This window comes from Nycticebus coucang, chromosome 1, assembly GCF_027406575.1.
Source record: "Nycticebus coucang isolate mNycCou1 chromosome 1, mNycCou1.pri, whole genome shotgun sequence".
Lineage (NCBI taxonomy): Eukaryota > Metazoa > Chordata > Mammalia > Primates > Lorisidae > Nycticebus > Nycticebus coucang.
The window spans coordinates 163,845,455-163,870,415 of NC_069780.1; the positions used below are offsets into that span (position 1 = coordinate 163,845,455).

Below are 24,961 nucleotides of genomic sequence, written 5' to 3' on the forward strand. Positions count from 1 at the left end.
ACCATAAGTGCATTAATGTACACAGTTATGATTTAATATAAAAAGTAAAAATAAAAATAAATGAATAAATGAATAGCATGAACAATGATTCCTTATTGTGAGTGGAGCACGAGCCACTTCTACAGATATTATCACATTTGATCAAGTCTCTCTCACTCACTGACTTGTTAGAATCATGTACTATGTAGGCATTGAGGTTTTAAATATCTACTTCTGGGACATTCCCAAATGTTTAGGATTTCTTGCTAATATTTGCACATATTCCACAACTGAATGTTTCATATGCTGTGAGTTTTTCAACCTCCTGTCACTGGCGAAAAATTTTCTACCAAAAATGTGGCATGAGATAAGAGCTGAGTTATCAGTGGCCAAAATGTTCTCCTTTTCCTTTACACACCAAAGAAAGAGGGATTTTAACGTCGCTTTATTAGATCTTCCCAAATCTAGTGGATCATGTCTTTACTTAAGTAATATTTTTTTTCAATTTTAATGCAATGCATGCTCACTGAAAATAAATGTTTTAAATTTAGAAATTTTAAAAGTCACTCAGGTATAAAAAACACCAGAAACAAGTGCAGGACATAACTGCAAGAGGTACTCAACCTAAGAAATTCAAATCCCATGATTTGGTGGTTTGCACCCTCACATTAACCTGAAATAAAACAAACAAACAAAAAATACCAGAAACAACATAAAGAAAACAGAGACAGAGAGAGAAGATTTTTATTAAATCTAGCATAGTAATTTATACTCAGCATTATACACCCTATTTTGTTTTTTCATTTTCTCATATTATGAACATTTACCCTTGAAGCTGAACATGTTCCACTTGACTGGGTAAATCTATGCAATTTATTGTTAAATCCATGAGGCCAATTGAAGTAAGTTTAACTTTATTTCTGGACTTGCCCACAACAAATGAAATAATGATGAAATATTCTACAAGATGTCCCAAAAGTCACCCTAAAGTGGAAAATGGGAAATTGTAGCTAGATGTACCTTTATTTACAAAATAGTTATTACAGAATTTTACAAAAATTTATAAAATAGTCTCTACATGTTGGCTACCTCTTTGTCGTTTTTAATGAGAAAAAATTCAAAAATATTAGAATGAAGATAACTTGCACTTTTTCTTTTTCTTTTCTTTTTTTTTGTCACTCCATATTTACAACGCCCTTCTAAAAGGTAAGTCATTAGCTCTGAGACACATCTGCACTGCAGCAAGCAAACATTTGGGGGAGAAATTAATTGGCACATATGGCGTGTGGGTGTTACTTTCCTAACCAGCTCTACCCTACTACGGATTTCAAAACATTTATTTCAAGCCACTGTGTTCTGCTCTATGAATGTGAGATTCCCAAATAATAATTTCATTTGATATGTTAGAATCTCTTGTGTGCCAAGAACTCACAATATTACGGGGCTAACTAAACATAGTCGCTACTCTACATGGTACAGAACATTCTCTTTTTTTGTTTATTTCATTCGCTTGTATTTTTCACTAACATTCCTTATGACAAACGTACATGTAACATGTGAAAAGGAGAATGTTTTCCCACTTCAAAAAAATTGTTTCTAGAAACTATAATGGAGAGATTATACAAAAATTTATAGTAAGTCATGGGTGGCACCTGTGGCTCAAAGAGGTAGGGCACTGGCCCCATATGCCGGAGGTGGCAGGTTCAAACCCAGCCCTGGCCAAAAACTGCAAAAAAAAAAAAAAAAAAAAAAATTTATAGTAAGTCATTTGTTATGACCAGGTCATGTATTTTTTATAATAATTTGTGAAGTTGAGGTAAATTCACTCTTGTGTCATGAATGATTAACTTTGGTTATGTAAAGGACATTTTTAAGGTTCCTCACATACAGTGTTTTACTCACGTCTCCGTAATTTTAGCATTATTGAACTCTTAAAAGTACATTATCTAAAACCATAGGAAAATAAAACTCTTTAATTTCTAAAATAGGTGATTTTATTCTCGTTTTGAACTTTATTTCTCATAATCTCCTAGAAGTTTTGTTTTTTGAAAAAAGTAGAAATATCCTTGATGTTTAGTAATTCCAGTCTCTGGCAACTGTTTTTATTTTTTGTGGGTTTTTACAAATTTTTTCTTAGATTTTTCTTTTTTGTAGAAATAGGGTCTTGCTATGTTGTCCAGGCTGGTCTTACACTCCTGGCCTCAGGCAGCCCTCCCACCACTCCCTCCCAAAATGCTGCGATTATAGATGTGAATCACTGTACCTAAACAACAGTTTATAATTTTTTATACAATTCTCTGTTTTCTATCTTCCAATTCTAGTTCAAAGATTTTACAAAGTCCTAACAACTTATATGAGATTGACTTCAATGTTAAATGCTTCAGTTCATATACATACATCATTCCTTTTTAATTCCTAACATAAAAATGAATATGGTAACATGGGAACTATGTGGTGTTCTTTCTCCTATTTGCTTTAAGAAAAAATCCAAAATGAAGGCAGAACCACCAATTTTAACTGATTTTTTAAAAAGCCTGTGACTATTACTGTCTGTAGAGAACTAGTCAAATTTCATTTTAGCTCCAAATATAGGTGTACATGAGGAAATTTCAGTTATTAGGAACCTGATACAAAATCCACAATTTTTCTAAAATTCTGCTGTCTTCACAGCAGAATTTTTTCACTTTTGAGAGACACATGTAAAATTAATGTTAGGTATGAGCTTATCCCCCTTTAAAAATTATGTTAAATTATGATGTAGACTTTAACTTAAAAACAAAGTCTGTTAACATGAAATGGGCTGTAATATCAAAGTCTACCCAGGAACCATAGATACTAATTATAGATATTCTTACATTAGTAATTTTTGCCACATCTGCTGTAATTGAAATAAAAAGAAAGATAAAACATACTCTAATGTTTCATAGTCAACATAAAATATATTACTTTATTGTGCTTTTATCATTTTGATATATGGTGTATTACTTCATACTATGAGAATTAAAAAATAATTTTGATTCTTTCTTTTCCAAATATGATGTTTATAAATACTTTTCATTAAAAAGTAGTAAACTCCTTGATAAAACATTTTGAAGGAGTTTTTATACCATAGACTATTTCAAGGGAAAGTTCATTCTCGTAAATTTTAACCTATAATTTAAATTGTATGATACTAATTTTAGAAAAACCTTTTTCATATATATATATTTTTTTTTTTTTAGAAAGAGTCTCACTTTGTCACCCTCCCTAGAGTGCTGTGGAGTCTTAGCTCACAGCAACCTCCAACTCTTAGGGTTAGAGCAATCCTCTAGCAATCCTCCCAAGTAGCTGGGACTACAGGCACCTGCCACAACACCCAGCTATTTTTTAGAGATGGGGGTCTTGCTCTTGCTCAGGCTGGTCTTGAACTCGTGAGTTCTGGCAATCCACCTGCCTCAGCCTCCCAAGTGCTGACTTTTTTCATACTTAATGGCAATAGACATTAATACATTTAAATAAATTTATCACTTGTATTCATCTTTGCTTATGGTCTTCCTTTTTGTGATTTTTTTGATATATTTACTTTGGTTTAAAACCAAAATTAAACCTAAAGTGGACCAAGACCAATAGATGGACTCAGTGAGAGAAATTACATAGATATTATTAAAAAGGCTAACATACCACAGATTTTTTTTCATACCACAAATTTTAGGTGCTAACACAAAACTAGCAATTTCCAAGGCTAGTAAAATTAATTAGTTGTCAGCAGACACTTTCTCAAGAAAAATGGCTCATGTTTTTTCCTTAGAAAAATATTTGTACAATGAGGGACAAATATATGGTTCTGAAAAACAGCAACAATTAAAAAAACTTAGCTTTCTTGTGCAAAACATGGTTATTCTCTATTTAACCAGGGCATCACAGAATCCCTGGTGTGTGTTCTAATAATATTTTTGTTCTATGAATGATGAAATGCAAATGTTGATACTCTGTCGAATGGCAAAAACAAAAGAAGCTCTTCCAGACTGCGTAGCAGAAACCTATAATGCATTTTGAGACTTTAGAATGCATTCTCTCTCTAATAGTCGTTAGCTCACAGGCACCTGAAAGGAGAATTGAAATGGTTCGGACTCTGCATAAAATAATAAAATTTAAAAAGGTAAATCTTAGATCTGGTGGTATTTAAAATACTTGCCTGTAAACTACTTTTGCAATGTAGGCTTACTAAAGTCTTCCTAAAACCAGGTTATATGGATAACACCTTGAAGAAATAGATTAAAATTTGAAAGAATACTACTTTATGACCTGTAGTAGCTTAGAAAAAAATAAACATTTTTTATTTATTTAAAGAAAAAAAGAAGAAAGACTATAAATGGAAAATAAGACAATTCAGAGAGAGAGAAGGAGAAGGAAGGAGAGAAAAAGACACAAAAAATGGGTCATATTCTGAAAGATATCATTATTCAATATATTTTATTTTTGTATGTATACATTAATGCATTTATGGGATACAATGTGCTGATTTTATATACAATTTAGAATGCTTACATCAGACTGTTAATATATTTTATTATATTAAATTATTATTTTCTTGTGTTTCAATTTTCTAAAACAAATATTAAAAGATTTTTCAAACCTATACTATTAATAAAATATATTTTCTTTCTCCTTCATAGATGGTTACGTCCTTAGGAGTCATCTGGTAGACAAGTAAGCCCATTTTCTTCTATTACTAGACTTGTAAAAATAATTGTGTGCTTTTCTTTGAAAAAAAGATTGCTAATAGCATTTAAATAATGTAACCTACTGAACTATCATAAGTACATTTAAAAACAATAAGTATATGACAATATGGTAGTATCTATAAAGTGGTTTTGATAACGTGCTACTCTTTTTAATAGGCAAACAGCCCATTTCTTTCATGATTATACAGTTTATAGTCTGTAGTTTTATAGATTCCCCATACCCTCAGCAAACACTGAAAACAGGTCAGAAATACTAACCTTTTCATGAATACTTTGTATTTCATTTGCTAATGCACTTGGTTGAACTGAATTAATTCACAACCAATTAGTGTCTGCACAGTAGGTGCTAATATCACCTGTTAACAGTTTGTAGTTTATTCCCTGATTGAGGGCTTTTCTTCACTCACAGTAGGCATAGTAGAGTATTATGTTGCATTTTTTGGAAGCATGCCAGAAAAAAGATAGTGGTCAATGATTCTTTCATTCCTATGAATAAGACATTGCCACTGTCTGTCACAGTCTGGTACAAGTGTGCCTTGGAGTCCCCAAAACATAAGATTCTGTCCCAAGTAACCCTGTGCAGAAACTAAACTCCCTTATCTGGTTAGGTCATACACCAATGCAAAAAATGTACAGGATTTGGCACAAGGCAGTGATCCCGGAGGATTCACAAACTTGTATCCATACACAACCTGACACCAATTGGAAAGAGACAAATCAATGTTAAGAGCTCTGTCAGCAAATGAGTAGAGAGTCAAAGAAAATAATCTGAGTGGCTTCCCAGTAATGGGATTGCAGGATCAAAGGGAAGGTCAACTTTCAGTTCTTTGAGAATTCTCCACAATTCAAGCATATTTAGCTCACTCCCACCCTGGGTCAGGGGCTCTTCTGCAGCTTGAACTTTACCTTAAGAGTAAGAACAATGTAACCTAAAAATGTATTCCCTCATATTAATTTGAAATAACGAAAAGAAAAAGAATCATAATGCCTTTGTTTTCCTGCATGCATTGACCCTGGGACTTTTCAATAGGTTTTTTTTCCATGAAACATTTAATTTTCACCAAAGACTGTGTGGCAAGTGATAGGACAACATCTTCATCAGTGATCAGTACAGACTGAGTAAGAGAGAATTTAGAAAGTATACTCTCTAAGTAATTATTGGTTCACCACTTATTGAATTAAATACTTAATAAATGTTTTCTGAATGAGTCACAGGAAAATCTGTCCTCTTTGCATTTGTATCAGATTTCCATTAGCCAAACCCTCCCTCAATCTCAGAAAAAGGATCAAAACAGAAGACACAGGGAATTCACAGCATCTGCCACAGTTAGCAGCAACTTGAAAGGCCTGCTGGTGCCTCCCTGGTAGAGCACAGAGGCGGTTGAAAGACAAAGCCAGCTTATATTTCTGAACTTTGGAAGTGTGTCCTACATTTCAAGACTCCGTTAATATTTATAATGCTTTCTATTTTTATTACTCACATATCCCTTTCTCATTAGATTATAAGGTACTTCAAATCAGAGTTTGTGTCTTATTAGTATTTCTATCTCCTGGTAGATAGAAGGGACTCAATATGTTTGTTAGATAGCATATTTCACAAAGATTCAGGGCTGAGAAAGACCTAATGTATGTGTAAAAGTAGCCAAAACCATTACAATGGATGCTACCTACAACCATAAGTAATATTTTTAAAATCATCTAACAGAAGAATCACTATAATAACTATTACTTGGCTACTTACTCTGTAACTAATATTTATATATTTTATAATATTTTAAAATTATAATTAGAAACATGAAATCAATGGAGACACTTACTATGCCAAATATTACTGTATTCTGTTCAATATTTGAAATTCAAGTTGAAAGTACGAATCTGATGTTAATAGATATAAAAGTCCATTCCAATTTTAAATTAAGACCACCCATAAAGTATTGCATCATGATTGCTCTGTTCAACATTTCTTACAAAGATAAGTAAAGCGTAGTCTGTACAGCAGACATGCTTTCGTTGTTCTGTGTGTAAAATAAACCAGAGGACTAAGTGGCGTCTATAGCTCAGTGGGTAGGGCGCTGGCCACATACACCAAGGCTGGCCTGTTCAAACCCAGCCCAGGCCAACTAAAATCAACAATGACAACTGCAGCAACAACAACAACAACAACAAATGGCTGGGCATTGTGGTGGGCAACTGTGGTCCCAGCTACTTGGGGGGCTGAGGCAGGAGAATCACTTGAGCCCAAGAGTTTGAGGTTGCTGTGAGCTGTGATGCGATGGCATTCTACCAAGGGCAACATAGTGAGACTCTGCCTCAAAAAAAAAAAAAAAAAAATATATATATATATATATACACACACACATATTTATATATATAAATAAAATAAAACAGAGGATTAGATTAAGGCAATGAAAGAAGAGATGATGAATATGACATTTCTTACCATTTATAAGTGAATAATATATTTTAAAGCCTTAACTGTGCTATGTTAAATCATATGATTGCTTTTTTAATCCATATGTTGCTTTAATGTTAAGAAGACTTTTTATAATAACAATGATTTTCTATTTACAGTGATGGGGACGATGGAGAGATCTATGATGACATTGCTGATGGTAAGCGTCGTACACATTACCACAGAGAACAGTAACAGTGAATTCACTGCTTTTACAAATACTAAAAATAGCTTTTTGCATTAATTAGAGCCTTCCAGTCCAATCAGAATTTTAATCACTTGAAAATATTAGAAAAGGTAAATGCCTGGGCATAATGGGGAGAAGGAAACAAACACATTTCACACAGAGCTGAAATCAAGAAAAAATGTTTTATTTTAAAAACAGGAATATAGAAATATTTGGTAAATTTTTCATTGTACTAGGAGTTTCTTTTTTTTTTTTTTTTTTTAATTTTTTTTTGTAGAGACAGAGTCTCACTTTATGGCCCTTGGCAGAGTGCCGTGGCCTCACACAGCTCACAGCAACCTCCAACTCCTGGGCTTAAGCGATTCTCCTGCCTCAGCCTCCCGAGCAGCTGGGACCACAGGCGCCCACCACAACGCCCGGCTATTTTTTGGTTGCAGTTTGGCCGGGGCCGGGTTTGAACCCGCCACCCTCAGCATATGGGGCCGGCGCCCTACCGACTGAGCCACAGGCGCCGCCCTGTACTAGGAGTTCTTTTATCCCCCAACTAGATTTGCATACTTGGCCAAAAAATGGGTAGTTGCTTATATTTTATAACTAATACTGCTAGTATTCTCTAAACATCATATATACCTAAATTATGTTCTAAAAAATAATAGCCTAACTAGAGCAATGTGCTAATCACGTTGCCTTTTGGTACTTTAAATTCTTGTTGATGTTTAATATTTTCAATGCCCTACAGTTTGATTATCAAAAAGTACATATGATTAAGCACCAGATAAAATAAACTCATCTTAAGTCTCATTTTGATAAAGAAGAAATCTGTCCAGAAATTTTGTTGGAATTGTGTGCTTAATCATATGGACTTCGTTTAACTGAACATATGGACTTCCATTTAACTGATTTTTTTTTTTATAAACAAGCCACTTTTACATTTCTTTATCCTAAACCAGGAGAGGATGAATCACCCATATTTCTAACCTTGGAACACTTAGAGAGTATGTTGTATGTAACTATTTTTAAATTTGTATGTTTTTCTTTCAGGTTGCATCTATGACAATGACTAGCACTCAGCTTTGGTCATTCAGCTATATTCCTTGGTTGCCCACTGTGAAGTCTGGGTTTTAACCAGCACGTTATTCGGTATCACAGAAAATGAATGCACGTAACTACTTACTGCCATTTGTCATGAAATCCTGATTATATTTGTAAACTTTTGAAAATTTGAACATAGAAAATGATCTGTCTGTTTAATCAGTGTCTCAGAAGACTATCTTAGCGAGATATAAAGAATTATTGAATACCCCATTCTGCTTTGGCTATAATTATAAAGACACTTCTTTTAATTTTAGATCATCAGTAGACAATTCCCCCTACGCAAAAAAAAAAAAAAAAAAAGAGGAAATTTGTTCGAGAAGAAATGACTATCCTGTCTGAAAAAAACATAAGGAAGAAGAATAAAGAATGTAGGGAAGAGAATTTTAAAACATTTCACAAAAAGGAAAACTATTGTTTATACCTCTAATTATGATTATATCTTATATTCTCTATGGAAATTATCTTTTAAAAAGGCAGTGCTGTCTTATCTCCTGGTGAGTTAAATGTTTTCAAAAGTTACAGTAGTTGCAGAAATTTTGTATAAAGTTTGGCCCTATTTGTTAACTCTGTATATATGTTAATTATTTGATAAGAATATTATGCATGTCGTATGGACACCTAAGACTATGGAAGAGCCAAAAATACATTTTCTTTTCACAGATTCATTTGCTAACAGTTTAATTCTGTACTGTTTAAAGTACTATTATATTAGCTAGAGTAGTTCTGAATGCGGATAACCCTAAAATTATGAGAATGGAAGAGTGAACTTTGAAGCTAAATAGAATTTTATGGCACCTCTTTACAACGAACATGCTTTTTAAAATTTTGTTTTTGTTTTCAATTAGTTCTACAGAACTTTTTTTTAGCCACTTTACCAGAAAATTGGCCAGCAGAGGGAGTACAAAGTAATAAACCTTAGTCTTCAGACTAGGCAGTACCAGGTTTCAAAGGAGATAGGTTCTGTAGCTTTGTTCCGAAATTGAATTTGTATGTAGGTTGGAACAGATACATTTATCTATTACCTGTAATAGCCTCCGTTCTTAAGTGTAAGTCAGATATCAGTCGGATGTTTGTAACTCAGGGACTGCTTGTATCCATTTCCAAAGCAACCCCAAAACCAAATGTAAAGCATTTGAGTTTCAAAGGCTGAGAACACTAAACACTATGATAAAAAATGGAAAACACCCTAGAAAATAATACATTAAATAATTTTTTCACAACTTCTAAGATACAAAATGACCAAATTCTAATGAACCATGATGTGATATTGAATAAATTATTTATCTTCTCAGTTTCCTCATCTGTAAATTATAGGCTTAGACTAAGTCAGTTTTTCCCAACTAATTTCACTACCAATTACCTCAGGCTTTAATCTTCCTCCTCCAGTCTCATGTTTCAGAAGTTTTTGTGTATTGTCTTTTTATTTTATTTTATTTTATTTTTTTGCAGTTTTTGGCCAGGGCTGGGTTTCAACCCACCACCTCAAGCATATGGGGCTGACGCCCTACTCCTTTGAGCCATAGGTGCCCATTTTTGTCTATTTTCAAAACTCATTGATTAAATAGTGATTAATGTATCATCTACATTTTAAAGTCCAAAAGCTCATCAGAGTTTCTGAAGTAGCCCTACCAAATAGAAACAATTTCAAACAACTAAAGGAACTCAAAACAATTTCAAACAACTAAAGGGTGAAGTGGGATTCCCATTAGATGCTTTGAAATTTGAAAATAGATCACCACTTTCCATTGCTTAATGTATAGATTATGGGGTCTAAATCCCCCAGATTAGAAACTACTGCTCTCAAGGATTCTCTCCAATTATGAAATATTTTGATGTTTACTTTTAAATAGGGTTAGCCAGTATATGCCCATGTGATGAATTTCTTTCAATACTAGATAAAATTACCTAGTTCAAAAGTGGTTTCGTTTTTTACACACACACATACATATACACACACAGATAGGATAGTTTCAGTAATTTTTTTTCTGATTGAGAATAGCATAAATTCAGGCCCGGGGCAGTGGATCACATCTGTAATCCTAGCACTTTGGAAGGCCTCGATGGGCAGATTGCTTGAGCTCAGGAGTTCGAGACCAGCCTGAGCAAGAGGGAGACCCCATCTCTAATAATGGCCAGGCATTGTGGGGGGCACCTGTAGTCCCAGCTACTTGGGAGGCTGAGACCAGAGAATCACTTGAGTGCAGGAGTTTAAGTTTGCTGTGAGTCATGACACCACAGCAGTCTACAGAAGGCAACATAGTGAGACTCTGTCTCAAAGAATAGTATAAATTCAATACAATGTCAGTTTTTAAAATTCCAAGTTAGATCAAGAGAATATTTCAGAGAGTTGGTTAATACACCAAGAAACAGTCACATACACATCTATGGAAGATTTATATAATAGAAAATGATCTTAATATGAAAGACACATTTGAAATATTAATTTTCATTTCCTAAATATTATTTTTATTATAGTTTTAAGTATGGAAGTTACGTGAGATAAGCTGCAAATAAATAATACCTTCAGCAAATAACCTTGCCTCCTACTTCATTAAAAAGAATTAAAGCCATCATCCTTCTGCTCCGTTAACTCAAACCTACATCTACAAAAGAGTCTTTCTCCGGACCCATCCTTACCTCTGTTTGCTCAGCCTTAGGAGATGGGGTACCTCCTGTTTAAAAGTAAACCTTCTAGCAGCGCTTTTTGGTAATTTGCCTCCTGTTTGGTGTTAGAAACTGAGATAATCCAGTGCATTTCCTTTGACTCCCAGCAATCCTCAGTCTTCGACTATATCCAGACACTGTCCCAAAGAATGTAAGATATCACATCTCAGATTCAAAACCACAGCTTTTGATCCCATTTCTTCCTGTCTTTTCTGGAGTTGTCTTCCTCCACAATCCATTCTTTCATATTCTCTCTCCCCCCTCTTCCTCTCTCCAACCATCTCTCTTTTTGTCCCTCCCTCCCTCTTCTTAATCCTTAATTTCTTTGATAGTCCTGCTGTATTCTTTAGATGCCAATATGAAGTCTGGGTTTTAATTGGTACGTTATTGGGTATCATAAAAAATAAATGCACAAAACCACTTACGACCTCCTGTTACAAAATTCTGATTATCTTTATAAAGTTTTGAAAATTTGAGCATAGAAAATGATCTCTCTGCTTAATTGGCATCTCAGAAGACTGCCTTAGCAAGAAGTAAGAATTATTTAATATGCCTTTTGTGCTACAGTTATGAAGGTACCACTTGCTTGGTTATCTCAGTTGCTCAGATTCCTTCTCTAGGCTTACAGAGATATCAAAAACATTCCCGTCTAAAAAACATGACTTGCCTTTGACCCAAATACTACTCCAAATGCAGCTTGTTTTTATCTTCCTTTCCTTATCATATTGTCTTAAAATGGTAAGGTACATGTGTTTGCCAGGAGAATGTGCCTCAAAGACCTCCAGCCATGAGGAATTTAATTGACCCAAGGCCTCAGCTTCTGTGCTTGGAAATCGTCCACCATGTTTGTGTCAAGATGAGGCTTCCCACAGCCTGCTTTAGCCAATGACTGTGCATAGGGCAGGGATACTAAGGCAGGTCTCTTTCTGAGAGACGCAGAATTCTTCATGTGGCTGTTTTTAGATTGAAGACTCCCTGACAAGCTTGCTAAACAGTCCTCACCTTGCACAGTGCCCTGAGACACTTCTACCCCCACTGGGGCAGACTGGTGTTGCAGGCTGCTAGCCCCTGCAGCCTGCTTTGGCTCCCTCACCATTTTCCCTCACATGTGTTCCCTGCCCACCAGAAGAAACTCCTAGCCTTTTCAGTCCATCTTGGTGTCTGCCTTCCAGAGAATCTACCCTGAACACAGTATTGCTGAAGACTTTGTAAAAAGGGACCCCTTCCTCCTCAGATCTACTGAATCAGAATCGTAGTGGGGGAAGGAACTTTGGAATCCATTTTTCATTAACTCTAAATCTGAGTTTGATGCTCTGCTGGGCCTAGGAATCCCTGTTCATTCTTTGCCATATTCTTTTTTTTTTTTTTTTTTGACAGAGTCTCACCATGTCACCCTTGGTAGAGTGTCATGGCGTCACAGCTCACAGCAACCTCAAACTCCTGGGCTCAAGCAATTCTCTTGCCTCAGCCTCCCAAGCAGCTGGGACCACAGGCACCTGCCACAATGCCCAGCTATTTTTTGTTGCAGTTGTCACTGTTGGTTAGCTGGCCCCAGCCCGGGTTCGAACCTGCCAACTTCAGTGTATATGGCTGGTGCTGTAACCACTGTGCTACGAGCTCTAAGCCCTTTGCCATATTCTTAAGGTACATTCAGTCTCCAACTTACAGCAATTTTATCTCTGCAACAATTACTGTACAGTCACCTTTTGTGATATCCTGAAAGTACCTTTACTCGAAAGACACAAAACTGACTATTCCTCTTTTCCCCTTTAATTAATTACCCTTCCTGCAGGTTCTACCTCAGTGATGTCTCTATCATCCAGGCACTAAAGCCAGACACCCAGAAGTTGTTCTGTTCCTGCACTTTCATTCTCTGTGACAATGAGACATCATTAAACAAACCTCCTGGAAAACAAAGACTCTGTCTTGTTTTTTATATTCCTAAACCATACGTGTTATTTGAAGCATGTCATTATACATTTAATAATAAAAGAATGATATACCCGAAAGGAGCATATTAATTCTGTGGGTTGCAACTATAATCTTTTCTTAATGACTGTTTAAAATACTTTAAGAAGTGAAGTAAATTGATGGCTGAGAAATGCCTATTTGATGTATCAATAATGTAGATCATTGGTAACCTTAGAAAGATTCACTGAAGTGATTAAGACCAAGCTGATTGCAATGGTGTCACCCACTGGGCTTTCTGGAAACAGATGCTGGCATAGAATTTGGGGAAAGAGACATCTATTAAGGATCAATATCTGTGAAAGGAAGGGGAGGACACAAGACTGAGCAGAGGAAGTGTTTGAACTGCAGTGCAGGCTGACGAAGCTTCAGCCAACCCGAGCGACCCTCTGGAGTAAATGCTGCCCAGTATCAGTTACCTCCCTTCTGTTCAAAATAGCCAGCCTTTTTACCCACTGTGTCATCTCATGTGGGCCACCCTGGGAAGGACATGACTATGGTTACGTAATCACAAACAGATCTCATTCTGTTTCCTCCAAAAAATAGCAGGCTATAAGGCTATAAGGATGTTCTCCTAAGGTCTCCTAGAGGATAGTCAAAATCTTCAGCTTTCTCTGCAAATTTGGCAACTTAGTAGATACTCAATACGGACCTCTCATCTTTGGAAATTCATCTACATTCAGCAATTCCTCTATAACTCCACAGCAAATCGAGTTAGAAAAGTTTTCCAAATCTTCAGAATTATTTGTAAGTACCAACCTATTAGTGGTCTTCCTACACACTTTAAATAATGATTCAGTCAGAGTTCTTACCTGCAAACACAGCCCAGTGGTACTCAAATTGGGAAATTTAAGGAAGGCTTGATAAAGGGATTGTTTACAAATATGTAGACAGTGTGTCAGGAAAGCACGCAGTAAACAACAGAACCCTAGGGCTGCTCAGTGCAGGGAGTGGCTGCAACGCTGCAGGAGCAAGTTGAGAGCACTAAAACCCAGAAAGCCAGCATGATATGGAGAAGCCTGTCTGACAGAGCTGTGACCGTAGGGTGATAAACACAACCAGCTTGGAGTGCCCCTCCAGGAGAATGCTGAGGAAATAAACACCCAAACCTCACCCTGTGCCCCTCAGATTGATTGCTAGTGCTCTCCAGGGGTCTAATGAAACTGGAAGTGGAAATTATGGGAGCCCCTTGAGGCAGCCCATGAAAATTAGTCTTGGGGGGCACAGAGCAGAATGGAGAAAATTAGAGAAGGGGATCTGGAGGGCCAAGCAAAAGACAACCAGGATAATTAGCAACTCACTCCAGTAGACAGAGCTTATACTCTAGAGTTTGCCACAGTCCCCACCATTCTCTAATGTCTCCAGACCCAAGGCCAAACATCAGTTGGATTACCACTTATTATCATGCTGGCACTATGGAGTTTCTTATATGACAGAACCATTTCTCTACCAATATCTCTATAAAAAGATTTCTCTTCAAGAAAATGGACGAAAAAATACGTATAGGAAAAATGTTTATATGTTTACTATGTAGGCAGAATATATTTTAATCATCTTTAAAAAGTCTTTTTATATACCCTGCCTGTTTCATGAGGATGACTTGCAGCCCTTTGAATTCTGTATTGGCAAATTTTCTTTCCTGTATTGAGAGGAATCTTTTTTAAGAGGATAATTCTAGGTGACTTGAGGGAAGCTCACCTCACGCCACCATGTGGGCAGGACTTGACTTAAACATCAGTCCTTAAATTTCCCAATTTGAGTACCATTTGTTTTCCACCTATGCCCTATTGATACATGACTCAACTCTAATAGATTATGGGTCTAGTGTTGCCAGGTTGTTCAATATTTCAAGAAAAGGTGGATATCAAGATTTATATGTAAAATTTCCACTTTTTTTCTTACTATGACTTTTTTTCAATACACTATAGAGGCCCATGGATTTGGCCCATGTGGTTAGTCTGCAAACTTGCTCATTTAATACTGAGAAATACATCAGATGAAGCACAGGTCACTCCAGCTATTCCATCCTGCCAGTATGGAGGAAACTTTTTGTATTGGTGAGTGATGAACATAATGTATGTTGTATCTACAACAACCAGATTCTATCTCTCCTTATAGCACCAAAGGAGAAGTCTACAAGGATTATGGAGAGGTCTATAAGGATTATGATCATAAAAAAGTAATTTTGTGCGCACACTTTTTTTTTTTTTTTACATCTGAAACACTGCAAATACCACTTTCTGAAAGTGAATAAAAGTCTAAATGTCAAACTGTGGTTTGGGATGTGCCCAACTGAGAATGATATTCCAAAGCTAATTTAGGCTGTTGGTGGCCGGGTTCTCATCAGCAAAGAATGGTAAAGAAATACCTTCTATGGCCACCAACATCAGCCCTGTTATCTCAGTTCTTGAAAGTAGATCTTTGAAATATTGCAATACAGTAGAACTGCTGTCAATTGACCAACCAAGGGACCATAACAAACTGGTCAATAGGTGAAGGTGGTCAACAAAAGGAACTAGGCCTACAGTGCTGATACTTACATGTGGTGCATGCTTGGTCTATAAGAACTAAGTCAACTTAAGGAGGTTGTCAGTGTAAGGAGGTGGCCAACTATGGAAAGTCTACTGTATTTTTCAAAAACTTTATATTAAGTTGACTAAGAGTTTTACTTAAGCAAGTAAACATATATTCCCTTTCAACTTGGTGATATCAACACATATGTAATCAGGCATGAAATTTTAACTGCTCATTATGTCTCTAGCAGCAGTCCTGAAAGGAATCCTTTAAAGTTAGGATGAAATTTAGTTTATTGTAGTTTAGGTAACACAATATGCTTGTCAGAGCTTCACCCTAAATGGTAGAAGCTGTGTTAAGTAAAGCACTCAAATTCTATTGCCTCCCACATACCTCAGGGGACCAGAGTTTTCTTTTGGTTTCTCATCTCCAATATATATATAGATCTAAAAGAGAGACAGTAAGGTATGGTGATTACGTAACCTCCGAGATCTACGTAAATGGACAGGACTAGAAAACCTAAGCCACAAGCTAGTAAAGGACACATAAAGACTCTTGTGTGTTTATCTGGAAGAAAACAGCAACAAAAAATTCTCCTGGTTATATCTATAGAAGTAAACATGCTAAGAAAATATCTCAGGTAGGTATTTAAGTCCATTTCAGTTGCTATTAAAAAGTATTGTAGGTGGCGCCTATGGCTCAGTGAGTAGGGCGCCGGCCCCATATGCCGAGAGTGGCGAGTTCAAACCCAGCCCCGGCCAAACTGCGAAAAAAAAAAAAAGTATTGTAATCTGGTTGGCTTATAAAACAACAGAAATTTGTTTCTCATGGTTCTGGAGGTTGGAATTCTGAGATCAGGGTGCCGGCACAGCCTGGTCCATGTTGGCGGGTGGGGAGAGGGCTCTTCCAGGTTGTAGACTTCAAACTTCTCCTTTGTCCTGAGGCCGCAGTGGAAACATAGCCAGCTAGCCTTCTGGACTCTTCTTATTAAGGTACTAATCCTATTCATGCAGCTTCCACTCTCATGACCTAATTACTCCCAAAGGCCCCACCTCCAAATGCCATCACATCGGGGATTGTGCTTCAACACATAAATGGAGGGGCACAGACATTCAGTTCATAACATTTGGGAGCTTCCTTGAAGCAGAGCTTGAGATAGAAATTCTTGTATGAGGAATTTCTTAAGAGAGTACTTTTAGGAGAAACCTTGCAGGAGTTAGAAAACAGGAGAGTGCTAGAGAAGTTGGGCAAAGATGTGAATTCAGTTAAAGTCCACTCTCAGCCTCACGGAGGGAGAATGCTTTGAGCAAGAATGGTGCCACTGAGTTATGCCAGCATGGGGCCAGGGAACTGAGCCTTCGTGCCCCCCTCAGTGAGTCTGGCTGCTGGAGCCATCCTCCTTCCCCCACCTTAATCTCCTACCAATCTCTGGGCACCATTAAGTTGCGTGTGTGAGCTTGACTAGCCAACTCTTACAGGAGCTGAAATGTAGATGCACCTGACAAGGAAACATGCTAGGAATAAATCAGAAGTAAGTTTTCTACAGAGATAGTAGTTCTTTAAATAGGAAGGGATATGAACGTGTATATTTTATGGACCAGATCCTAAAACTGACTTTCCCCACATCAGTAGGGGTTGTTCTGGCTTATGAGAGTCCTGGCAGATACACGTATTAGTCCAGCTGCAACATCCCCTGAACAAAATTTACACTGAGTAAGTTGAGAGGCAGTTGAAAGGTAAATATTTATTGTTATCCTACATCTTTAAAATTATACAATCTCAGTATGTGGGTCAATTTCATTTATGCTACATTATCATCATCTTTACTATATATAATCTTTTATTGAGTGCTTATTATTCGCTAGACGCTGTACTATGGACCTTGTCTCATTTAAATCTTGTATTAACTCTTTCCAGTAAGGCTAATTTTACTATGAAAAAATGAGACTGGAGATGATACATGATTTGTCCAAATGACATGGTCCTTCAGGGTTACATCCCACACCCAAGGTTTATTGGGATATCCTGCTTGCATTGTGTACATGCTGCACACTTCTCCCCAATTTCACCCTAATCTCACTGAATGATAATAATAATAAATAAGCAAAGAAAAGCTTGAAAATGATCAATGATACAAAAAGAAATCAAAACTTAGAAGAATTATTGGTTCTTTTTCATTATTATCCAGATGACAATCAGAATAAGTACAGTATAAAGTAGGCTTAAGAGCTTAACAGAGGGAATTATAAGTCAATATGTAAATTTAATTAGTGTTAGGTAAATTTGATGTGAGATGTAAATTTCATCATAACTGCTTAAAAAAATAACATGTTATCAGTATTCAATGCACTTATCAGTTTACATATCCAGAATAATATTGATTCCTACAAAGCAGTCAGTAAGTGGGGGTCTACATTTATTTCAATGCTTTATATAAGATTAGGATTTATCAGTATATCCAAAGGATACCTGAATGCCCATGTTATTGTAGCACTATTCAAAGTAGCAAAGATATGGGATCATCTGTGTCCATCAACAGATAAATGGATAAAGAAAATGTGGCATATTTACACAATGAAATATTATTCAGCCATAAACAAAAATGAAATCCTGTCATTTGCAGCCACATGGATGGAACCGGAGGTCATTATGTAAGTGAAATCAGCCAGGCACAGAAAGACAAATGCTACATGCACTCTCTCATATGTAGGAGCTGAAGAAGTTGATCTCATGGAGGTACCAGAGGCAGTGAAGGGTGTAGGGGGAAGGGGTAAAAAAAAGTTGGTTAGGGCCAGTCATGGTAGTTCATACCTGTAATCCTAGCACTCTGGTAGGTTGAGGCAGGTGGATCTCTTGAGCTCAGGAGTTCGAGACCAGCCTGAGCAAGAGTAAGACCCTATCTCTAAAAAAATAGCCAAGTGTTGTGGCAGGTGTCTTTAATCCCAGCTACTAGGAAGGCTGAGGCAGGAGGATCTCTGGAGCCCAAGGGTTTGAAGTTGCTGTGAGCTATGATGCCACAGCACTCTACCCAGGGTGACAGAGTAAGACTCCGTCTCAGAAAAAAAAAAAAAAGGAGGTTGGTTAATGGATATGAACAGATGGTTAGATAGAGGGAGTAAGTCCTAGTAGTGATTGATGACATAGTGAGGTGACTTTAGTTAACAATAATTTATTGTATATTTTTGAAAGTTAGAAAAGAAGAATGAAATGTTCCCAGCACAAAGAAATAATAAATGCTTGAGGTGAAAGAGATCCTACATATCCTGACTTGATCATTAGACATTCATTAGACAATCAAATATTTCATGTACATGTATCAGGCCATAAATATGTACAAATGTTATGTCTCAATAAAGATTAGGATTTATTATTATGCTAAAAGGGGGTGCAGATGGATTCCATCTTCAGATTGCCTTTAGGACTTAGTACGAATTTATTTTTGTAGCTTGCATATTCAAATATAATAAATGTTTTACCCTTTGAAATTGGGTTTGATTTTTGCAAAAATCCTAAAACCATTTAGAATAATATCTGGTATACAAGGTAGATGAGCAAGCTTGGCAATACTTTTATGAAATTAAGCTGCAACAGTATATTTATGATTGTTTCTTGTTTATCATAAATTGCCTCTAACCTTTCTTAATATCTAAAGATAAATTTCTATTGCATATTTAACTTTTTATTTGTAATAATAACATAGCTATTTTCTATCTATCCCTCAGTCTTTAAAAATTAATTCTATTACTAAATAAAACACCGTACATAGATATAAAGCTACCTGTGTTCTTTGACCAAATTACGTTTTCTTATCTCTTTCCCTCCTTCCTAGGGAAAACTAGGTGATTTGGGTGTTTATCATTCTCCTGTGTTTATGTATGCTTTCATTAAACATGAAAAGTATTAAGTATTATTTCGTATATTTTAAAACTAATATTATATTGTACTGTTCTGAGTCCTGTTTTCATTGTTTCTCGTTATATTTGGGAAAGGTATATCATTCTATTGAATGACTAACACATATTTCTATTTGTATACTGAAGTCTATGATAGATTGTTCCCAATGTTTTGCTCTCAGAAGGAAAGCTGTTCTCTTCATGTTAGAGTTCCCTTGGGAGATATGGATGAGGGTCTTTCTGTAGCACATCCTAGAAAGGGACTATGAAACAGTAGGGTCTGCAAATCCCCCACTTGAATAGATATTAGCAAATAGCTTTTTTGTGTGTATCTTATTTAAAAAACTTTAACCTTCAACAGCTCAAGGTACCATTTTTGCATCATATACCAAGGTTCCATTTTTGCATGGGTCTATTATAAGAACTTCTATTCTTTTCCATTTTCTATTTACTTGATTTTTTTTATCTTTTTTTAATTAAATCACAAATGTGTACATTAATGCAATCATGGAGTACAATGTGCTGGTCTTATATACAATTTGAAATATTTTCATCAAACTGGTTAACATAGCCTTCACGGCCATTTTCTTAGTTATTGTATTAAGACATTTATACTCTACACATGTACCCTTAGGTGTGGTCCTACCAATTACCCTCCCTCCACTTATCCTCCCCCCTCCTTTTTCCCTTTCTTTTGAGCTATAACTGGGTTATAGCTTTCATAAGAAAGCTATAATTTGGTTTCACAGTAGGGCTGAGTACATTGGATACTTTTTCTTCCATTCTTGAGATACTTTGCTAAGAAGAATATGTTCCATCTCCATCCATGTAAACATGTAAGAAGTAAGCTCTCCATCTTTCTTTAAGGCTGCCTTACTTAGTATTTTTATAATAGATTTTAATATACAGTAGGGCAAGTCCTCTCACCTTGTTCATCTTCTTTAAAAAAATGTTACATGGAATTATCTGGAAAGTATTTTAGAAGTGTGTTTTGAGCTTGATAACATCTTTAATTTTGAGAAGGCTTATTTTACTTTGGATGAGTTTCTTTGGGGAGGAGAAGTTCAGGAAACACCAACCAAAATCTCCTTAAAGAAATTGAGCAAGGCTGATCTGCTGTAGGTCAAAGCTGTAACCCCACATAGTACTCTTGAAAAAATGGGACTGACATTATTCTCCTCCCTTGTTGATGGTTTCTTGTGGTGTTTCATGCTGTAGATAGTTACTGCCTTCATGTCCACATTAACTACTGGTGTAAGATGCTATCTAGTCAGTATTACAGCTTTGCTAAGTGCTTCATTCAGGACTACACACTTTTTTAAGGGAACTTTGGACAATCAAGTGATAAACTAAGAGTCTTAAATATGAATTAGAATAATGCAGAAAAGGAAAAATAACCTTTTCTGTAAAGTTTTCAGGTCGATTTCTCTTAATCTGTTTATATGCATGTGTGAAAATGATTTCTCTACATACTTGTAAAATCAAACATCAGGCAAGCAATAAATATAAATTTATTAATTACTATATTCAATAAAGGAAATCATTAAGTTATAAGATGGAACCTGGCTTTATGAAACCAAAGACTAGTGCAGTCTTTCAGTGTAATAGAACAACAGGAGTTAACATAGCCTATATCAAATGAATGAAAACTTAACTCTGTTAAAATTAAAAAAAAAAAACAGATTTATAGTACAGACTTCAATTGTAAACTTACCATAAAACAAGGGGAATATTGATTATTTCAAAATACTAAATTGGAGTAATGTAGTTTTACACTAAAAATCATTTCTTGAACATGCTAACCCTGGGATGAGGAACAGACATAATTTCATAATAGTGAGTGAGAACATGATTTTTAAAGCCAGGCATATTTGACTCCCGAGATGATTTTTTTTTCTTTTTTTTTTTTTGGTGATAATCATTTACTTAGTTGGATTATTTCTGAAGCTCAGAACTAACGTGGGAATGTCCATTTGCCAAGTATTCTTCAAAAGAGTATCTGACAGAAAACGCATTGCTCTCTTCACCGCGTTGTGTGTAAAATCATTGCTTAAAGCATGAATGTTCCTTCTGGGGTGTTTGCTAAAGCTAAATTTATTCCGCTGCCCTGTTGTTTCCCTCCACTTAGAGAGGCTGCAAACAGCACACGGCAGCAGCTTCCTTTCTTGCCATGGCACTGCCTAATTAACAGAAATCTTATACAAATACAAAAAAGACACCTTTTTTTTTTTTTTTGTAGAGACAGAGTTTCACTTTATCATCCTCGGTAGAGTGCCGTGGCCTCACACAGCTCACAGCAACCTCCAACTCCTGGGCTTAAGCAATTCTCTTGCCTCAGCCTCCCGAGCAGCTGGGACTACAGGCGCCCGCCACAACGCCCGGCTATTTTTTGGTTGCAGTTTGGCCAGGGCTGGGTTTGAACCCACCACCCTCGGTATATGGGGTCGGCGCCCTACTCACTGAGCCACAGGCACCTTTTATATTAAAAAGTGAAAGGTGAAAGTGGTAAAATGGCATTATTATTTTTAAAGTCATACAACTGTTCAGCATCACTTTTCTAAGTCCTTATACATAAACACGTCTTCATGGTTTATACTTTCACTTGTTTATGCTGGGCGGGATTAAGATTTGTTAGGGTTGTGACCAATATTCAGGCCACGTGAGTACTGTCTTATCTCACTTCCAATTACTTAGATGTAAAATATACCAAAAAAGTGTTTTGACTATTTGGGCTACACATATCAACACTGGATTCAACTTACTAATATTTATATATTATTTTCTAAAGCTATGATTATAAGCATCACCTACACATTATTATTCTCCTCAATTGCCTTTTTTGGCTTGAGTGGTGAGGTTATATTAAACTCGGAAAGTCATTTGAGGAATGCCCTCTCATTTTATTTTTTGTGAAAATATGAAGAAGATTAAGATTACCTGGTCCTTAAACTTTTTGATGAAATTTAGCTAAGAAACCATTTAAGGTAAATATTGCTAGTGTGGGTAGATTTTTAAGTACCTATCTGTTGAGTTTTTAATTTTAATTTTTTTCCTAAAGTCTAATTGATTACTTTTTAAATTCATCTAGTCTTTTTCAATTGTTTGTTTTGTATTTATACTTTTTTATTCCCTCTTTTATTCTTTTAAACATTTTGGAAGAAGAAGTATTTTTTTTTTCTTTTTTTAAATTGAGACAGAATCTCCCTTTGTCACCCTTGGTAGAGTGCCGTAGCATCATATTGGCCTAAGTACTTTTATCATGCACATAACAATTTCATTATCTGAAATTCTTGGGGACTCTCATTTCGGTCAGCTTTGTCTCTGGGAATCCTGTAATGTGTGGGACAAAGGTGCATCTTTCCAGAGATTTGTCTTCATGTTTTTCACATGTCCCAGTTACACTAATTCGGAATTTTAAGATAATATATTTACTTGGAATTTCCCAGACTTCGCAGGTAAATGTAACTGAAACTCTGAAACTACAATAACATGGTTAAATCTTCAAATGTGCCTTTTCTTTCCACACTCAGAGTCTAAGACAGAGCAGACAGGTGACCTCATGAAGTCCCTTTGCTGGAATGATAATTTATTCTAATCTATCCTTTTCCTGAATATATAGTCTCTCTAAATTTTAGGTTCTATCTGTGTGAAGAGTCTTAGTTTCAACTTTCCACCTTTGTATACACGCAAAACCTTATGTTTCCCAAACTACCAATAAAACACAAGTTTATTGAATATCGGCATCATCAAAGACCCTGGGAAGTCATCATGTCAGCTGCAGCTAACCATTCTGGTTTTCAGATTCCTAGAAGCCAGCCTCTCAACCCTTGGGAATTTCCCTGCCTTTCTTAGGAGATCGATTTTATACATTCAAAGAAACATTTATTATCCCCTCTCCAGCATTACTAGGTACTTTGTATATCAGAAAGTCTTTCATGGTAAGCTTTCCACCAAAGTGTTGGATTCAGAAGTCCCAATTACTCTTTACCTTCCAGGTATAAATGTCACAAGCATTTGACATTGTGACTCTGGTTACAGGTTCATAAAATAATTTTTGCAGCATGTTTTGTCATATGAAATTAGTCATTAAAAATATGATTGGCCAAATTTAAGAAGGAGAATGAGATTTCCACCTAACCTTCTTGGTCACATTATTGTGATACTTCCGGATTTGTTTTCACTGTGTAAGTTAATTTTTTTTAAATACTTTTTTAATGTAGCAATGTTGCTTCAATAGCATTTTAAGAAATAACTTCCTTTTTCATTTTTTAAGAAAGGAAATAAAAAGAAAAACAGTTTCCAATCAAATGGTGCTCCATCAGGAGTATAAAATCAATCTTTCTCCCCCTCTGTCTCTCTCTCTCTCCCCACCCTCGCCTGCCCCCCCCACACACACACAATTACTTACCAGAGATGTATAAGGGCAGAGTTCCAACACTAGAACATAAAAATGGTCAATTGTGAGCTTTATGCTCAACAAAGAATTGGGAATTTATTTATATACTTTAGGATGGATTAAATTTGAAAAGTGAAAAATGGCATTCACATTTTTATATGACATTTTTGGATTAATTGCACTGTTATCAACGTTGGAAGGAGAAAGTATTTAAAAAGTTGAGTAGTAATTTCTCATACCATTACTAAATCACCATTAAGTCAGATTTTCTGAAAGCCTAGATTCTCATATCTGGTTTTGGCTGAAAGTCTGTAAAACATAACTACACATGGATTACCAACACCACTCTTCATAGCACAAAAGATTATCCTTGGTCAGAGGAAACTGAAAAGGGTATAATTGAGATGGCTAAATCTACTAATGGTTTTGTTACCTCAACTTTTAAACAATATGTAAATTCTATTTCCTAGACTACCAGGCAGGCAAGAGGGTACTTAAAAGAACAAAGAAATTTTCTCCTGAAAATGATACATCTCTCCCAACATTCCAAAGAAAATCTATGGCATCTAGCTGATACTCTCAAACCGTGGTGAGCAAAATTATCACCTCCCTGGTGAATATTTGGCATTTTTGGCTTTTAAGCACCTAATCACTCTATTAGCACTATATGCCTGATTGTCTGGTTTCAACTTGGCAATGAAGCATGGGTCTAAGGCTGCGTGCAGAAAAAAGTTAACACTGCAGGCCTGAGACTGCTGTCTTTAAAAATCCTGCTTGGAAAGTTGGCTTTGGGTTGGAGTCTGGGAACTTGGATTTGGGGAGGATTGTGACCATTATCAGAACTGATAAGAGTGGCTCACTGTACCTAGTCTGCACAAACAATATGATTTATGCAGAACATCTGCTTTACTCTGGAAGCCTGGATTTTGAAACATGTTAGGCAGAGGGTATCTAGGTGATCAGTCCTCGATAAAAACTTCGGGCACTAAGTGTGTACCAAGCTTCCCTGGTAAACAACATTTCACACGTGTTGTCACAAATTCTTGCTGGAAGGATTAAGTATGTATGTCACACCACTGAGAGAGAATT

General features: G+C 36.0%; 1 protein-coding gene across 3 annotated transcripts in view; it reads left to right on the forward strand.

Annotated features, from left to right (window-relative positions):
- The window catches only part of FYB1 (FYN binding protein 1), a 168,853-nt gene extending 157,423 nt beyond the window's left edge, over positions 1 to 11,430 (forward strand). For all 3 annotated transcript variants that reach the window (XM_053591798.1, XM_053591791.1, XM_053591801.1), the window contains 3 exons: positions 4,635 to 4,668; positions 7,275 to 7,315; positions 8,384 to 11,430. In XM_053591798.1, coding sequence (XP_053447773.1) covers positions 4,635 to 4,668; positions 7,275 to 7,315; positions 8,384 to 8,406 — 98 coding nt within the window. In that variant the 3' untranslated portion in view covers positions 8,407 to 11,430. The remainder of the gene's footprint in view (positions 1 to 4,634; positions 4,669 to 7,274; positions 7,316 to 8,383) is intronic.
- Positions 11,431 to 24,961: the final 13,531 nt, after the last annotated feature.